General features: G+C 50.4%; 4 protein-coding genes across 6 annotated transcripts; 2 read left to right on the top strand and 2 right to left on the bottom strand.

The window, feature by feature from the left end:
- The first annotated feature begins 775 nt into the window (after positions 1–775).
- On the top strand, positions 776–6211 carry LOC103986122 (uncharacterized). 2 transcript variants are annotated; one of them, XM_018826540.2, is made up of 6 exons: positions 776–1487; positions 1651–1870; positions 1987–2098; positions 3724–3838; positions 4679–5611; positions 5740–6211. In XM_018826540.2, the coding sequence occupies exons 2-6, from the start codon at positions 1708–1710 to the stop codon at positions 5998–6000; spliced, it is 1584 nt and encodes a 527-aa protein (XP_018682085.2). In that variant the 5' UTR covers positions 776–1487; positions 1651–1707; the 3' UTR covers positions 6001–6211. The 2 variants fall into 2 exon arrangements, with proteins under 2 accessions (XP_018682085.2, XP_009402294.2); XM_009404019.3 differs by having other exon boundaries at positions 777–1487; positions 1628–1870.
- Positions 6212–6442: 231 nt separating this feature from the next.
- Positions 6443–9583, bottom strand: LOC135637904 (pentatricopeptide repeat-containing protein At2g29760, chloroplastic-like). The gene is made up of 2 exons (XM_065150779.1): positions 8940–9583; positions 6443–8846 (listed from the first exon to the last, which is right to left on the bottom strand). The coding sequence occupies exon 2, from the start codon at positions 8828–8830 to the stop codon at positions 6581–6583; it is 2250 nt and encodes a 749-aa protein (XP_065006851.1). The 5' UTR covers positions 8831–8846; positions 8940–9583; the 3' UTR covers positions 6443–6580.
- A 260-nt stretch (positions 9584–9843) lies between these two features.
- Positions 9844–11610, top strand: LOC135637906 (ammonium transporter 1 member 3-like). The gene has a single exon (XM_065150783.1). It carries the CDS (start codon positions 9996–9998, stop codon positions 11388–11390), a length of 1395 nt encoding a protein of 464 aa, XP_065006855.1. The 5' UTR covers positions 9844–9995; the 3' UTR covers positions 11391–11610.
- Positions 11611–11645: 35 nt separating this feature from the next.
- On the bottom strand, positions 11646–14705 carry LOC103986120 (auxin transporter-like protein 1). Of its 2 annotated transcripts, XM_065150780.1 has the most exons (8): positions 14565–14705; positions 13942–14162; positions 13677–13862; positions 13348–13460; positions 13081–13264; positions 12860–12957; positions 12136–12601; positions 11646–12016 (listed from the first exon to the last, which is right to left on the bottom strand). In XM_065150780.1, exons 1-8 carry the CDS (start codon positions 14647–14649, stop codon positions 11783–11785), a joined length of 1587 nt encoding a protein of 528 aa, XP_065006852.1. In that variant the 5' UTR covers positions 14650–14705; the 3' UTR covers positions 11646–11782. The 2 variants fall into 2 exon arrangements, with proteins under 2 accessions (XP_065006852.1, XP_065006853.1); XM_065150781.1 differs by lacking the exon at positions 14565–14705 and having other exon boundaries at positions 13964–14077.
- Positions 14706–16655: the final 1950 nt, after the last annotated feature.

The following is a 16655-nucleotide window of genomic DNA, read 5'->3' on the forward strand; positions in this document are numbered from 1 at the left end:
AGCATGCCGGACTCGATGTTTATGATGCTATTATCCTAATTTGACTAAATGATCAAATGCCTGTTGGTGTAAATAACTTTTTAAGCTGTGGCCTTGGGATCGACGTGGCTCGGTTCGGGTTCGGATGATGGGGGATCTCCCTGTGACGCTCCTCGAGACTGCTGAGATGGTCGATTACGATGTTCCGATTGGGACGGGGTCGCTATTCCCTCCGGGCAAGAACTCCTCGCTTATGCGTTTAGCGGGTAACCTCCGGCTTCGCACCTGCACAAAGGTCGGGTCGGGGAGCTAGACCCGACCCCTCCGACGATCAAATTAGTGGATAGTCACAGGGGTTTTTTTAGCTAAGTTGCGTCTTCTTATGTGCTTCTCCCTCTCTCTCTCTTTTCTTTTTTCTCGGAACGCGAGAGTTTTTATAGTGAGAATTACTGTTGCCTGATGTGTCTGCCCGCAGGGAGCAGGATCGTACTTCCGGTAGCATCTGACATCGTCGTTGGCGTAGCGTGAGGGATCGAGCCTGAGCAAGGTGTTAATGTGCCTTGGTAGGCGTTCCGGTCCGCTTTGACCAAGTGCCTCATCATGTCAACAGAGGTGTGAGGCATTATCTGGAGCAGCTGATGTCACGCGAGTCTTATCGTAATTATTACACTCGTCACCAACTCCAAATGATGAATTTATCCCTATCACTAACTTAATTGGAGGGGTATTTAGTAAAAACAAAAAATTGAAGTATATGACTTCAATTTTTGCGATCAAAGGAAGAGCACGCCTACATGAGGGCGCCGTGTGGGTCTTGGCGGCGGCACGGCAATGACAGCATTGTCAGCAGCGCCAGCGGACGCCTCATCAACTGCTCCGGATGCTCCTCCTCCTCCTCCTCCGTCACCCTCAGGGCCAATGCAACGCCGTTGGACACGGACGCGAATGCGGCCGGAGGGCGAGGGTACATCCACGGGGCATCCTCTACACCTCTGCCCTCCTCCTCCCCGTCGAAGCCTCGCTGGGTGGAGATGAAGTATCATGTACCGGCAGCCTTGCACGACAGGTGTTCGCGTATATGTCTTTTAGGCTTTTCCTTCCAATGTGTCGATCTGAGTCGGGAGCGTTTGGAGTAATTGATTTCGGGTAGGAAAGTGTTTTTGTTTTGAGTTTTCGGGTGACGTCGTGCCCTCGTGATCGCAAATGCTAGGCAGGGCGTTTCGATTCGTCCACGTGGCCCTTTCATTCAAAGCTGGAGACACAATGAGGGACGCGACTCTGGACGCGAACTAAAGAAAATTGAATGGGCCGCCTCCTGAGCTACTGTAAGCAGGGAAGGCACGCCCTCCTTTCTCGCTCGACCCTCCCCTCCGACGACGGAGGCGAGGCGGCTCGCCTCTGTCTCCCCCTTCTCTCCACGACCATTTCCCAGATCCGAAAGCGATCGACTTGGCTCCCCCGTCCTCCTGCCGAGAAATCGAGTCCCGACGGCGTTGTCACCGTTCCAGGTGAGCAGACAGGGGAGTCAGGTTTTCGCTGGCAGTCTTCAGCTGCTCCGTCTCCACCGTCCACACTCGGCATTCCGCCCAATTGCGAGCTCAGCGTCGCGATCTGCCTTATTTCCTACTTCTATTTTGAAAACGTGTAGCTTGAACGGCCGGGCGATTTCAGATAGCTTGGAAAAGGTTGGTGTCTTGGACTGGGGGGAAATAGTATCTCGGTGGTTTGATGGAAGAAAGCATGAATCGGAGCCTTAGGAGGCCAGCTCCGGGGAGCACATTGACGAAGGAGACGGACGAGGAGCTCGCCCTCTTCATCGAGATGCGGAAACTGGAGAAGGAGCGAAGAGACCTTCGCCTGCACAGTACCGGCGAACTCGATCCGCCGTTGGGTAACGCACACTCATTAGGCTTCACTTCCACTCTCGCTATTATTGACCAGTTTCTTATAGAGATTACTTGCTAGCAATGCGTTCATTTTGGTTGCTCTTGTCGTTCTGGACTGTAGGATCTAAACCTGGCAGTGCTCCCAAATTCCGGATTGGCGCTTCAGCACCTGCGCGCAAGGCGGGTATTGATGACTTCCTGAATTCCAACAACGGAAAGAATGACTATGACTGGTACTCTCGCAATGTATTGCTTTCCAATTATGCTTTCTACTTGTTATCCATGTCATCCTTACATGTGGAGTTAAAATCGTCAACCCAAATCAGAAATGTGATTTCTCATCACCTATTCTATTACTGTCAATCTTGTGGTTTGGTTTTCCGGTGAGATGCATTTCGTCGGATGCATCGATCTTCTTTCGTCTTGCAATTTTATATAACTATACCAGTTATGTCCAAGTATTCTTTGTCCATTTGAGTAAAGCTTCACTGCATCAGATTTGAAAGCAGTAGCTTTTGTTGGGCATTCCAATACATGGGAACTGGTGGGTTTGCTAAAGTGAGAGACCTGTGTTGTCTGAGATCCACAAATCTCAGAATCTAAAGATGTAAAAGCTCATCTACAGTATTTTTGTACCCTCAGCTCGAGGGCATATTGTTATTCCCCAATAATTTTGGTTTTCTTTTTTTCTTTTTTCCCTTATACTTCTTTCATGTTTGTTATTTCCTCAGTTTAGGTCACCACTTTATGACAATTTAAAGCTCCAAGCTATGTTGCAGCACACAATGCTATGGTTCTTGTTATGTTGTGCTGCAATGCCAAATGACATTACTAGCCTGAACCTATTTGAAGGCTTATCATCCATACTTTTCTTTGAGCTTCTCATCACTTTATGTCATAGTTCCATCTATAATGGATAGGTTGTTGGACTAACTCATTTATTGCGAGTGGCAGCACCAACTAAAAATAAATGAATAGGAATTCGCCTGACAGCTTTGTGTGTTTAATCATTTATATTTTTTTTTCCTCGTGTGTACACGTGGCACATGGATGACATAGGAAGGATGGCATATGAACTTTATAACTACTGTAAAAGCTTCTAAAAGCTTAAGCTTGTAATGGGATGACATTTGTATATTTATATTCTAATACTCCTCGTGTGTGGGCTGGCTAAATGGTTCAAGCACAAAATATGGAAAGTGAATCGTATGGTGAAGAAAATTGTAGAGTGCAAGATTTGAACTTAGGACCTCCCGCTTTGATGCCAGAGTACTAGTTCATCAAAAGTCTTAATCTTGTAGGTGAGCTATTCTTTTATATTCTAACATGGCGAATCACTGAATGGAGACTAAAGTCTGACTGCATGATCCTACGGATCTACATACGACAGAATTCAACACTTCAGATCCAGTCTTCTGAGATATTTATACAATTATCTCTGTCAGCAACCTATTCAGCTGAAAGGGAGGAAGGACAAGAGTGTAGTTATGTGGAGTAATTCATGGTTGATGATATATGATTGGCATTATGGTCATATATAGAGAACAAAGAAGTGTCTACTTGTTTCATGTTTCATATTGCATGATTTGAAAGCATTAATCTTATCTTTCCCTGTCTACATTGTTTATTTTCTTCATGGATTTTGATAAATTCTTAAATTGGCAGCATCTAATGTCAGATATTATGATTTCATATGATGGCATGATCCTTGTAATATGTGGACTTGGCAAACACAATTACATATTGTGGGTTCATTCATGAGGTTATAATAGTACCATAAAGATCTTACTTACCTGAGAATTATCCGATTGGCTAATTACTATTTTGTACCTTTTGTGACATAGTCTTTTTTGGCCAGGCTTCTTACACCACCAGGTACTCCACTTTTCCTGTCTTTGGATACTGATTCTAAAAGATCTCCTACGAGAGAGAATGGGATTCCAAAAGCTCGTCCCACAGTGCTGAGATCTCGGGTGAGCATTTTAATCTAGAGCTTGCACATCACAAATCTTGTGTATGGGTTAATATTACTTTGAACCCACAAAAGAAATCATGAATTTATGATTCACATACTATTATTACTAAATGTATGGATACGATAGTTTCCAATGGTGTTTGTTTGCTCGAAGTAACTTCACAACAACAATGTCATAAATCCAATTTTTTTGTATTTGTTATGTTGATCTTTTCCTGTCATTCAGCTGCATGCATATAACCTAATAGTGTTTTCTTAACTAAATATCTAATCCTTGGAACTCCTTTGGCCGTATCATTTGTCAGAAAGTTTGTAACAATTTTAATTAGTGCACCTATCACTTTTATGGTTAAGAAAACTTTGGAAAGATTTGCATCTCTTAGACAATTGCCTACCGTAAAAAAGGTCAATTGCTTTTATTGAGTTTATGATATTAAATGCTATTGTTTATGTACATTTTGTTGGTCATACTTCAGTGATGGAATGACTCAGTTTAGTTGTCATTGGACGTGTGTAAAGATTTGAATTGACTTATAAGGACTTGATGGATGTACAATTGCAAATTTGACTTAAGTACTTTTAATCAGTGGTTCAGACAACAAATTTAATAGATCAATTATCCCATCAAACCAGGTCATGGCAATACATCTCTATTTGCATTATATACTAAATTATAACCATACATCTGACCAGATTATTAGTGGAACAAATATCTTTCATATTTGTTGGAGAATGTGTATGCATATATATATATATATTTATGTTTCTGCAATGCGCTTCTTTGCTGCATTTCCTTGATTAAATGTTACTTTTCTGCATCTTTGCTCTGCTTTTTCAGTTAGCAAATGCTCCAAATCCGTCAAGGAACCTGTTGGCATCGAGGCAACCGCCATCATACTCTGTCTTGAACTCATCTGCTGCGGCAACTCGCAGGCCATCATCGTCTGGTGGACCCACTCATGGTGTATCTAGACCTGCAACTCCAACTGGAAGCCCTGCATTACCTGCTGTTTCAAAACCTGCCAGACCTTCCACTCCCACTTCTCGAGCTACTTTACCTTCAAGATCATCAGCTCCTCCGTCGCGATCATCAACACCTGTTAGATCATCTACACCAACGGCTAGGCCATCTGTATCAGCGGCCAACAAGCCTGCATCAAGGTCAACTACGCCTACAAGGCGACCTTCTGCCACATCTACTGCACCTGTCAGTTCTGCTCCACCAAGAAGATCATCTTCTGTAACAAGGTCAGGTTCAACAATATCTAGAAGTTCGGCACCACCATGTGGAAGCTCTCCGACCATAAAACCTCGACCATTGAAACCCTCAGATATTCCTGGTTTTTCTCTCGATACACCCCCCAACTTAAGGACTTCACTATCTGAGAGGCCCTCCTCAGCTTCTCGGGGTAGACCTGGAGGACCCAGCAGTCGATCATCATCTGTTGAGCCTGGACCCAATGTTCGACCAAGGAGGCAGTCTTGCTCTCCATCCAGAGGAAGGGTCTCTAATGGCAATGCTCATAAAGGCAGTTCTGTTCAAGCACCAAGCAGGCGGCAAGCACGTGACAGCAACAACTCGAACCCAGTTGTGCTTGGTAATAGGATGGTTGAACGCACAGTGAACGTGAGAAGACTGGCACCCCCAAAGCAAGACAACCAACGACTGACCAATGATAACCTCTCCGGCAAAACTTGTGTTTCACCAGATAGCACTGGCTTTGGGAGATCACTATCAAAACAATCTTTGGATATGGCATTCAGGCATATGGTATTCTGTATTTTCATCCGTATCTTTTTTGCTATCTACCTATCAGAACATTCTGCATTTCCGAGCTTGTTACTCATGTTTTTCATGATTGATGTTGTAACTTGAGATTTATGCCTTTGCAAATGCAGGATATAAGGAGGAGTATTCCCAACAGTCTGAGGCCATTGATGGCAAACATTCCAGCATCGTCTGTGTATAGTGTCAGGTCAGGCTCCACAAGAAGCAGGACAGTGAGTGCTTCGGGCTCTCCTCTCACCACTAGCAGCACAACCAGTTCTGAACAAAGTGTCAATAACAACATGGCCTGTCTTGGTCGAAATGAAATTGAAGACGATCTTACCAGTGACAAGGGAGTCAGGTGCTCCTCTGCTCTCTCCATTTCCAGATGACTAAATAGAAGAGTGAGCTCCATCCCAATTGAAGTATGTGCGATCTAGGTGGATGCATTAGTTTCCCTTATGAATTGTCATCAGAATAGCTACAAAAGGAGCCTCTTCTGGGATTATTGGATGACACTACATGTCTATCCTGTTTGATCTGTGTCAGACTGCTTCTTGTTGGTGTTTACGGTTCAATTTAACCAGTTGTTTCCATATTCAACGTTCTGGCATGCAGCTTCGTGACTCATCATTCTCCTTATACGATCTATCACCAATAGATTTCATTTCAATGCGTGCTGCAGTTTTCCGATACTATGGACACCTTCGGATTTTGTTTTGTTTCTTTTTGTGCAGCTTCAGGATTTGGAGAGACGATCCAAATCCTATACACAGTGCATGTTATTTTGGGATTTGGATCATCAGAATTCAAGCTACCGAAACAGTCTTTCCGTGCTTGCTGAAAGGAGGATTAATCTAAGGACGTTGACCATCCACAGATCTCATGTACAATTCTTTAGTAGCATTCACCGTTAATCCATACATGACCCAATCTGTAGCAGAGATGTCATGTACAATTCTTGAGCAGCATTCACCAATAATCCATACATGAACAGGAACCTCCAGTAAAATGGTGGAACCGATACCGGTCTCTCAAGATTATGTTCCTGTTGTATATACCAGACACAAGCTTGGCAACCGAGTGGCAGTCATCACATACACGAAGATTCTTTGTGATCCGTATCGGTGCCGGCGAACACGTCCTAAGAAGTCCAAAAGCAATTGCCAGTTTCTCACTGTGTAAACATAGTGCCTTGTCTTTCGCATCATCTTCTATATCCTGCAAGACAAGTTTTCTGTTGGGTACATAACCAGCTGCTTTCAATCTCGACGCCATATCCTCCAACTGCAGATATATCTTCTCCTTCATAGGGTGAGATATATCTCCCACCAAAAACTCATGCACCACACCATGAACTTCTATGGAGCTACAACCTGCCTCCTTCTTAAGTGAACTGTCTTTCATCCACTTCCTCAGCATGGCAACAGCATCCCATTTTCCTGATCTGGCATATAAATTAGACAAAATCACATAGGCTCCATGATTTCTAGGCTCCAACTCCAGCAGTTGTTTACACGCAAGCTCACCCAACTCGACATTTTTATGAACGGCACAGGCTCCGAGCAATGCACCCCATGCTGAAGCGCCCGGCGGCATTGGCATGTTCTCCACATACCCTCTGGCTTCTTCCAATCGCCCGGCACGGCCGAGGATGTCAACCATGCAACTGTAGTGATCGGCAGTCGGTGAAATGCCATAGACAGGAAGCATTTGGCTAAAATACAGCCTGCCCTCCTCGACCAACCCTGCATGGCTACAAGCACATAATATGTTGGTGAAGGTTACGGTGTTCGGCTCCACCTTGGCCTCCTGCATTTGCTCAAAGAGATCCAAAGCTTCTCTTCCCCTTCCATGCATTGCCAGCCCTGCAATCATGGCACTCCACACGAACACATCCCTCCTGCTCACACAGCCGAACACATGGAGGGCCTTATCCACGTCTCCGCACTTGGAATACATGTCGATCAGCGAAGTTGTGAGATGAAAATTTAGCTCCAAGTTGTTCTTCTCCATGTATGCATGGATCCAACAGCCCAACTCCAGTGCACCCGATTGGGAGCAAGCTGACAGTGCAGCAACCAGTGTTACCTGATCAGGCGTAGCATCGGCATGCTGCAATTCATGGAAGAGATCTAAAGCTTCCTTCGGACGACCACTCTGTTCATAACACGAGATCAAAGCATTCCAAGAAGCAATATCACGCCTGGGCATTTTATCGAACACTCGGCGCGCGGCATCGAACTGCCCTGACTTTGCATACCCGACGAGCATCGTGGTCCATGAGATGGAGTCCTTGGTGGTCATGCCATCAAAAAGCGACTCGGCGTCCGCCAAGCTTCCGCACTTCACAAACATGTCGAGCAAGGCATTATCCAGTATTAAGCTTTGCTTAATATCATTTCGCTCAATGTAAGAATGTATTCGCTTGCCAAGCTCCAAGTCGCCCTTTTTCCCACAGACTGAAGCAACGCTCACCATCGTCACGTCGTTGGGCCTCACGTTCTCGCCATCCATCTCCTCGAACAGTTGCAGAGCCTCGTCCCAGCGACCGCCCTGCGCCAGAGCAGTGATCGCGGAGTTCCAAGACACGACGTCTCGCTCAGGAATCTTCTCGAACACCCTGAGGGAGAGATTCGAGTCCCCGCAGGCCGCGTAAAAGTGGACGAGAGAGTTAAGGACGAAGACGTCGGAACGTAAAAGGGGGGATTTGGCGACCATCGCGTGGAGGGCGGCGCCCTCGCGGAGGGCCGCCAGTTCGGCAGCGGCCTTTATGGCGAAAGGGAAGGTGAACTTGTCCGGCGAGTGGGGGCTGTGGCGGAGCAAGCTGGAGAAGAGGAGGAGGGCGAGGCGAGGATCGGGGGCGGAGGCGTGGGCGCGGATGATGATATTCCAGGTGAAGAGATTGGGAGCGGGGATGTGGTCGAACACCCGGCGGGCGTAGCGAAGGTCGGCGGAGGGGGAGAGGGAGCAGGCGGCGAGGAGGCGGCTGGCCGAGTAAGGGTGGCCGAGGAGGCCGAGGCGAAGCATGCGGGCGTGGATTCGCCTGATGCCGTCGGCGTCGAGGCGCCGGTGGTCGTCCAGAAGCGCGAGAACCGGATGGTCCTCGGCTTTCCTCCTAACAGGGAGGTTGTTGCTCCTGCTGCAGCCGCTGCCGTTGTTGTTGGGGTCGTGTGTACGAGGAAGCGCCGAAGGATGGGATGGCAGAATCCGAGTGGCCATGGAGGATTTGCTCCTACTGCAAGTGTGGTGTGAATCGGGCGAGAGAACAGATTTAACGGGCGCGTTCGCGTAACTGTCACGAATCAAAAGAATTGCAATATTATTACACCTTTTGTTGCGGGAAACAACTGTATGCCGTGGCCTCAGGGTCTTGATACGGCTTGGTTCGGGTCCGAATACGAGGGGATCTTGCGTGGCGTTCCTCGGGTCAGCTGGGGTGGCCGGCTGCGATGGTCCGATCGGGTCGTTGCGTCAGGAGTGAAGCTTCACCGTAGCGTCGGGGAGGTGCGTCCTCGCCTTCGTTCCTGCACACAGGTCGGGTCGGAAGCTCGGCCCGACCCCTCCGACGATCAAGTCAGATGATCTAAAAGGGAGTTTTTCTAGTGAAGAAGTCTCCCCCTCCTCGTTTGGAACTCGGGGGCATTTATAGGGTAGTTTAGTATTACCTGATGTGCCTGCCTGTAGGAGGCAGGATCGTACCTCTGATGGCATCTGACATTGCTATTGACGTTGCGTGGAGAACCGAAATGTCGCAGGGTATGGGAGAGGGTCGATCGTCGTCCTCCTCTGCCTCGGTCAAGCGCGCGGGGTCAGACAACGATGAAGTCGATGTCTGAGAGCGGATGACGTCAGCGCATGTCGAGTCAGCATTATTGCCCTCCTCCTCGGACAGAGTGGCGCCCAGGTGAGGCCGACGTCGACGTCGTGACGCATCATGTCGCCATTATTACCCCTATCACCTTTAAATAATTAAATGGCCGAAAAATCTATTTCATTCGCTTTTCTAAAAATATAAATCGACGTATGGCACGTGTCACTAAGCATTATCACACATGGATAGAATATCCAAACGGAACATTAGATGGAAATGAAACTCCGGTAGGCCCGCACGCGCGTGGGTGGATGGCGGTTGGCGGTCTTCCATGGATGCGTGCAGCTAAACTTCACGGTCTTCTACAGCCCGATCGGTAACACGATCCACTGTTCTTGCACGCTGTGCTGCTCCTTGGCCACCCATAAATGGTTGGTCTCCGCTCGTCATCTACCATTCAATGACCGGTATTTAGCTGACACCAAAGGCTTTACTTTCTCCAACCCCACCGGACCACTCCCCGGAGATTCCCCCGATCCGTGGGGGTAGCAGTAGCAGCAGAGCAGCAAAACCATGGCGACATCATGGGAGACGAGTGTGACGGAGTCCATCAACGCCGTCTACCTCCTGTTCTCGGCGTACCTAGTCTTCGTGATGCAGCTCGGCTTCGCCATGCTTTGCGCCGGCTCCGTCCGCGCCAAGAACGCCCTCAACGTCATGCTCACCAACGTGGTGGACGCCGTGGTGGGCACCGTGTCCTACTACCTCTTCGGTTTCGCCTTCGCTTTTGGCGGCTCCAACCCCTTCATCGGGACCTCCTTCTTCGCGCTCCACCACGTCCCCAACGACTCCTATGACTACGCCTACTTCCTCTACCAGTGGGCCTTCGCGATCGCTGTGGCGGGCATCACCAGCGGCTCCATCGCGGAGCGCACTCAGTTCAGCGCCTACCTCGTGTACTCCTCCCTGCTCACGGGGTTCGTGTACCCGGTCGTGGCGCACTGGGTGTGGTCGTCGGAGGGGTGGCTCAGCCCGAGCGCCGGCGGCGTGGGGCTGCTTTTCGGGTCTGGGGCCATCGACTTCGCGGGGAGCGGGGTGGTCCACCTGGTGGGGGGGATCGCGGGCCTGTGGGGGGCGGTGATCGAAGGGCCACGGGTCGGCCGCTTCGACGCGTTCGGGAAGCCCGTCCCCATGCGCGGCCACAACGCGACGCTGGTGGTCCTCGGCACGTTCCTGCTCTGGTTCGGCTGGTTCGGGTTCAATCCCGGGTCCTACGCCCGGATCCTGGTGCCCTACCCGGACGCGCCTGACCAGGGGAACTGGACCGGGGTGGGGCGCACGGCGGTGACCACCGCACTCGCCGGCTCCACAGCGGGCCTCGTGACGCTCTTCGGCCGCCGGCTGTTGGCTGGCCACTGGGACGCGTTGGACGTGTGCAACGGGCTCTTGGGCGGGTTCGTGGCCATCACCTCCGGCTGCGCCGTGGTCGAGCCCTGGGCCGCCATAGTCTGCGGGTTCTTCGCCGCCTGGGTGCTGATAGGGCTCAACACGCTCGCGTTGAAGCTACGGTTCGACGACCCACTAGAGGCAGCGCCGCTGCACGGCGGGTGCGGGGCGTGGGGGCTCATCTTCACGGGGCTGTTCGCCAAGGAGGAGCTGGTGGTGCAGGCGTATGAGTCGGGCGAGGTGGGGGTGAGCCGGCCCTTCGGGTTGCTGCTGGGGGGCGGGTGGGGGCTGCTCTTGGCGCAGGTGGTGGAGGTGGTGGTGATCGTAGGGTGGGTGAGCCTGACCATGGCGCCGCTGTTCTACGTGCTGCACAAACTACACCTGCTGAGGATATCGGTGGACGAGGAGCTGGCGGGGCTGGACATCTCCAGCCATGGCGGCTACGCTTATGTGGCGCACCCGGAAGAACATCACCCACGATTCTACGCGGACTACACGAGCATCGCGGATGGGACCCGTTGACCCGCGAGTTGGAGCGGATGATAGATAGAGAGATTGGTAGGTGCGAGTTCGCTGGATAGGAGTCGATTCGTTGGTTGATTGGGCCTCGTGTCGGCTTTGATTGCATTGGTGATGACGAATGTGCGGTCATGTATCGTCGTTCTTTCGTCTGTCAAGCGTGATGCGTTGGATGAAAAGAAAACTGAATGAACACGACCTAACCGTCGTCGATTAGATTGAATCCGAGTCGAACATTAGCTCGAGCTTTTAACCGGAGGAAAAGGAACTTGAGAACCGAGAGCGCAGGAGGTGGAGCTTCCAACATGGATGGGGGAACCTTGCCCTCTCTTTGTATGTTACAGGTGACAGAAGAGGAGGAGACGAGCAAAAACAGGAATCGACGGATTTGTGAGTCAGTGGAGCTGCGGTGGCGGGCCAGAGGCAGCGGGAGGATGAGGATGCGGTTTGGGGCACTGGTAGCACTTGGCGAAGAGACCGAAGGTGTCGACCTGCTTGACGAAGTTGATCACGCTGGCCCAGCCGCCGAGACCGAAGCCCACCACAATCACCCACCCCACCACGAAGGCGTTCACCACGTACATCGCCGTCCAGCTGGGTAGAAAGAATGGCAGCTTCTCCACAGCGTTCTGCAAGGACGACAAAAATGAAGGCTTTGGCGGTCATAGTGCCAGCTAACCAGTAGATAGGGATGCAACGCCTAGTGATTGAGCCCCAACCAAGATGGCAGACAAAACAAGGATGATACCTGCCGTGCCGATGGGGTGCGATAGGTGAGCATGTGTGCCATGGCGGGGATGATATAGACGGTGAAGCTGACGAGGAGAGCCCCCACCGCGGAGTTTATGGGCCCAAAGAATGGGAATATAATGGCCAGGAACCAGATGGGGATAACGACCGGAAGCCGGGCGAGGGAGCGCATACAGATGCTCTCGGTGTCGTGCATTCCGATCACCTTCTCCCACACGAAGTAGAGCGGGGTGCAGGCGAAGCCGAAGGTGATGAACTGGTGGATCAACATGAGAATCACCGCCGCGTCCCTCCACCCTGACTTGGGCAGCAGCGAGAACGCATTGGAGTGGGTCAGAAGCTGGTCGCCAAAGGCCCAGTACACGGCGGCCGCCGACGGTAGCGTCAGAGTGAACACGTACAATGTAGCTAGAAAGTAGATGTACTTGAACTTCCGTGGTTTCCACATGGCATGCATGATCTCCCTGCACACAACGTTAACATACACGATGAGCAAGCAGGTCGATCCACGAGAGGCCATTCAGGTGTCGATTCCATGCTTTTGCGCTCAGAACACGGCTGGTACAAAGCATGCCGACAAAAGGTGACATGGGAAACTTCTGCCCGATGCCCAAAAGGAGCGGGCCGAAAAGAAGATACTGTAGGGAAGGTAGGATTCAAGTACAGAACTAGGAGAGCTGTTGGTGGCTCTCCTACAAATCGGTACGCATGGTTGCACTCACACGGTGACGGCGTGGCCCCCGAAGGTGTAGAGAATGTTGGTGGCGCCGGTGAAGTAAAGCACGAGCTGTGTTGGACCCGTGTGCGTCACGCCTTCCACCTGCATGCATCATCCATACGAAAAAGAGCATCACCGTCATCGTTCCTCGTGGTTCCCGGAGCAGCGACAATATCCGGGAGCCAAGTGGGCAAACCGATCAGTTCAGTAGATGGGTGATGTTACCTGGCCGTGGACGACGGCGGCTATGGTGAGGTACCAGGCGGTGTAGGTGGTCATGCCGAGGCCGAGGAAGGACCATATCCTGTAGTTGTGGAACGAGGGAATGAACACCGTGGTGGCGCAGCAGGCGCCGAACACGTACGTCCATGTCCTCTTGTCAAGCCGGTCGTCGATGTAGTATACGTTGCTGCTCCATCACCAAATCAAAGAAGCAGAACTTTCGTATTTCCGCGAATCTTAACAATAAGAAAGAAGACCAGAAGAGTAAACCTGGCACAGGCTATGAGCTGAATGACGGAGCCGAAGAGGAGGAAGGTGCAGTTGAAGGCGAGACCGATGGCTTTCCAGTACGGTCCCAGCAGTCCATCAAGCACCTCGAACCACTGCACAGGGGTGGAACAGCAAGTTGAAGGGCATTTCCGTCATCTCAACGCTAATAACACAGAATTACAAGGGTTTGAGGTCGTATGCGTTGATCTAATCGGCTTGACTGTGTACGCGACGAGACCGTACGAAGCAACTTGTAAAGGAGAAAGCAGGGGAAGCAAGAGGAAGAAAGGGTTGCTGCTAAGCATAGAGGTCACGGTTGCGGGAGGAACCTGGATGACGTGATTTCTGAAGCACGCGTTCTCCTTCTCCTTGCGAGTGCGGTACTCGACGTAGAGGACGCTGATCAGGTACGCCGTCCATCCACCCATGAATCCGTAGAACAATTGCAGGATCACCCCCGACACCATTCCCAGCTGCGAGAACGAGTAGGGCAGCGTCAGCAGAACCTGGGCCACCTGCGACGCATTTGCGTTCCACGGGAGAACTCGATCAGAAGAGAAGGGAGCAGCGGGAGAGAAACAAGGAAGCGAGTACTTGATTGGAGGCGCAGCTGAACCAGGCGTCCCAGGCGGAGCCGCCGTGCCAGAGGATGCTCTTCGTGCTGAACCCGCGGGCCTTCTCCCTGTCCTCCTCCACGCCGTCTGCTTCCTGCTCTAGCTCGTCCTGTGTGATGCTGCTGCGCCCCATGATGGCTTCCTCTGCTTGCTTCTGCGGCAACACCACGAAGGCCGCCAGATCAGTTCCGAGTCTCGGATCTGCAAAACAAATGGACAGCAGCGACGCGACATACCACCGTCAGGATTCGACGTATGTATAATGAAAGGCCGACTGCAAAATGCATATAAGAGAGGAATAGAGGAGAAGACGAAGGCCCAATTCTTACTGTGAAATGATTCCTTATCTTAATTAGATGATAGCATTCTTTTTTCTGAGTGCACGATTTAAATATAAGCTGTCATTCCATCTAAAAGTTTAATAGCCATTACCATTTCTACTCGTTGATATCGTAGGATCGAGAAATAATAATCAATTCTTTAAATTGATGATTGATCCTCAAATCTATGATTAATTTAGAATATCAAAACAAATATTATTCCCTATTATGATCACGATCTTCTATCAGATATAGCACCAGACCACCCATGCATCAAACTCACTATGAGACACTATGAGACTCGGACCGGAGTTGATGTCTCTTCCTAGCAAATCCCCGGAGGGTGACGAAGTCCCAGCACGAGGCATCTCTCAAGTAGTTTGATCCCTTCCTTTTTCATTCTAGCATCAACCTGATATCACAGAAATGGTGCCTCGAGGTCAAGCCCATCTGCCTACCATGGTGTTTAGAAAATGTTTCACTCGCTAGGTGAGAAGATTAGTCCAACAATTGGTGTTTGACCACACTCTTTCTTGGTCGGAAACTTGAACCAGTGGTGCAGTCCAATAAGCGGTGCAGTCAACCTGTATAAATCCTATAGCCTCAATAATAATAATAATAATATTATTATTATTATTTTTGTTGAGGAGCAATTTGAAAATGCAACACATTCTGTTGGTGCAAACAACCTTGACCCGTGGCCTCGGGGCCGACGCGGCTAATTCGGGTCCGAATGAGCGAGAGTCTTGCTCGGCGTCCCTCTAGGTTGTCGAGGCGGTCGGTCGTACTGATCGAGTCGCGTCGGAGCTTGTCGGACTTTTTCGGGGGATGGAGATTCCTCGCTGGGGTGTTCGTGGGGAAGCAGCTTTGTCTTCGTACCTGCACACAGGCTGGGTCGGTGGCTCGGCCCGACCCCTCCGACGATCATGATGTGAAGAGGTCTTTTTTGTGTGTTCTTCTCCCTTCCTTACCGTTTAGGACATGAGGGTATTTATATCAAAGCTTATCGTTTCCTAATGTGCCCGCTTGCAGGGGGCAGGCTGGTAGCGTCTGACGCAGGTGTTGGTGTGACGTGAACGATCGAGCCCGAGCAAGATGTTTAATGTTCCTCGATCGACGTTCCGATCCGTTTGACCATATGGTGTCGGGTTGATCGAGGTGTGAGACGTCATCTGGAGCAGCTGACGTCAGCTCGAGTCTTGTTGCCATTATTATCCTCATCACATTCTTATTTCTAAGTTGGACACGGATGCAATTCGGACTTATTTTCTAAGTCCGATCCATTAATTATTCTCACGGAAAAGAAAAAGGTTGTCTAAGATAAAAAAGAACATATCATGATTAAGCGCCAGTTTACATGCACACCACCCGGGAAAAGAGAGACAGCCACCTAACGCACGACCCACACGCCCTTCCTTCTGCCCGCTTCCCCCCTTTTCAGTCTCATCTGTCGCCACTCTGTCTTCTCTCTCGTTCCACACCGTCGGTCTCGCTGATCGCTCCTTTAATATACGGGCCACAATTGGGCCGACTGACCCAAACAATTTATTATTGTTATTTATTTATTTATTCAGATTAGGATTAATAAAAAGAAAAAAAAATTATAGGGAGGCTTTCACTTGCATCATTCTTTGCAACACACAAGGAATTCGATGCGATTAGGTGCCGTCTACGTTGTCTACCCAAGAAATAGGATATACTTAGGACCACGGAGCGGGTGGGATTGACTGACTTCTTCCTAACCTTATCCGCACGGACCTATTCCGATCCCCACCCCCATCTCAGATGTCTACCGAAGTAGACGGGAGAAAAAGCTGCTGTCTTTTTCTGCTTCTTTCCTTCGGCCGTGGCGTCCTTCGATCGCTTTGTTTGTTTTGGCGTCCGTTGCATATGCTCGTGGCCTTTCCGGTTAAGCGGAGTAGTAATATTCCAGGCGCACCCGACCCGCGTTGGATGGCAGAACGCGGGCCGGCCATGTGACACGGCCGACACGCGTCTCATAACACCGCCCGGCATCTCACATGGCTGCGCCGCGTGCGGCGGTAAGCTGGCTTCCCGCAGCGGCACGCCCACTCCCCCTTCATCCGTGGCTTGCGCTCCTCGGTGTCTTCGCTCTCCGCTCCGGCCCCACCGGTCACCAAGTCTCCGCGTGCGTGTATTCCGCCCCCACCTTGGCCCGGGCCGGTCCGCCGTGACGTGCGGCTGACACGGTAAACTCGGGGATCGAGTCTACGAGTGCTGAGACCGCCAGCAATGACGCAAACAGATGGTCAGTGTTGTTAACCTTGAAAAGAAATCGATGAAAAGAGACGGTCAATATCTAAACCACATATCTTATCCCTAGATAGGAAGCTTCTTCCAAGAAAAATCCACA

Source organism: Musa acuminata, chromosome BXJ3-5 (assembly GCF_036884655.1).
Source record: "Musa acuminata AAA Group cultivar baxijiao chromosome BXJ3-5, Cavendish_Baxijiao_AAA, whole genome shotgun sequence".
NCBI lineage: Eukaryota > Viridiplantae > Streptophyta > Magnoliopsida > Zingiberales > Musaceae > Musa > Musa acuminata.

Bases quoted from the DNA above. Each gene is read 5' to 3' on its own strand.
- LOC135637904 (XM_065150779.1), bottom strand. From the start codon at position 8,830: ATGGCCACTCGGATTCTGCCATCCCATCCTTCGGCGCTTCCTCGTACA.
- LOC103986120 (XM_065150780.1), bottom strand. From the start codon at position 14,649: ATGCCTCGTGCTGGGACTTCGTCACCCTCCGGGGATTTGCTAGGAAGA. The intron at 14,163-14,564 runs GTGAGTTTGATG...TTTGTTTTGCAG, and splicing joins GAGTCTCATAGTGTCTCATA to ATCCGAGACTCGGAACTGAT. The intron at 13,863-13,941 runs GTACTCGCTTCC...AATGCGTCGCAG, and splicing joins TCAGCTGCGCCTCCAATCAA to GTGGCCCAGGTTCTGCTGAC.
- LOC135637906 (XM_065150783.1), top strand. From the start codon at position 9,996: ATGGCGACATCATGGGAGACGAGTGTGACGGAGTCCATCAACGCCGTC.
- LOC103986122 (XM_018826540.2), top strand. From the start codon at position 1,708: ATGGAAGAAAGCATGAATCGGAGCCTTAGGAGGCCAGCTCCGGGGAGC. The intron at 3,839-4,678 runs GTGAGCATTTTA...CTGCTTTTTCAG, and splicing joins CCACAGTGCTGAGATCTCGG to TTAGCAAATGCTCCAAATCC. The intron at 5,612-5,739 runs GTATTCTGTATT...TTGCAAATGCAG, and splicing joins ATATGGCATTCAGGCATATG to GATATAAGGAGGAGTATTCC.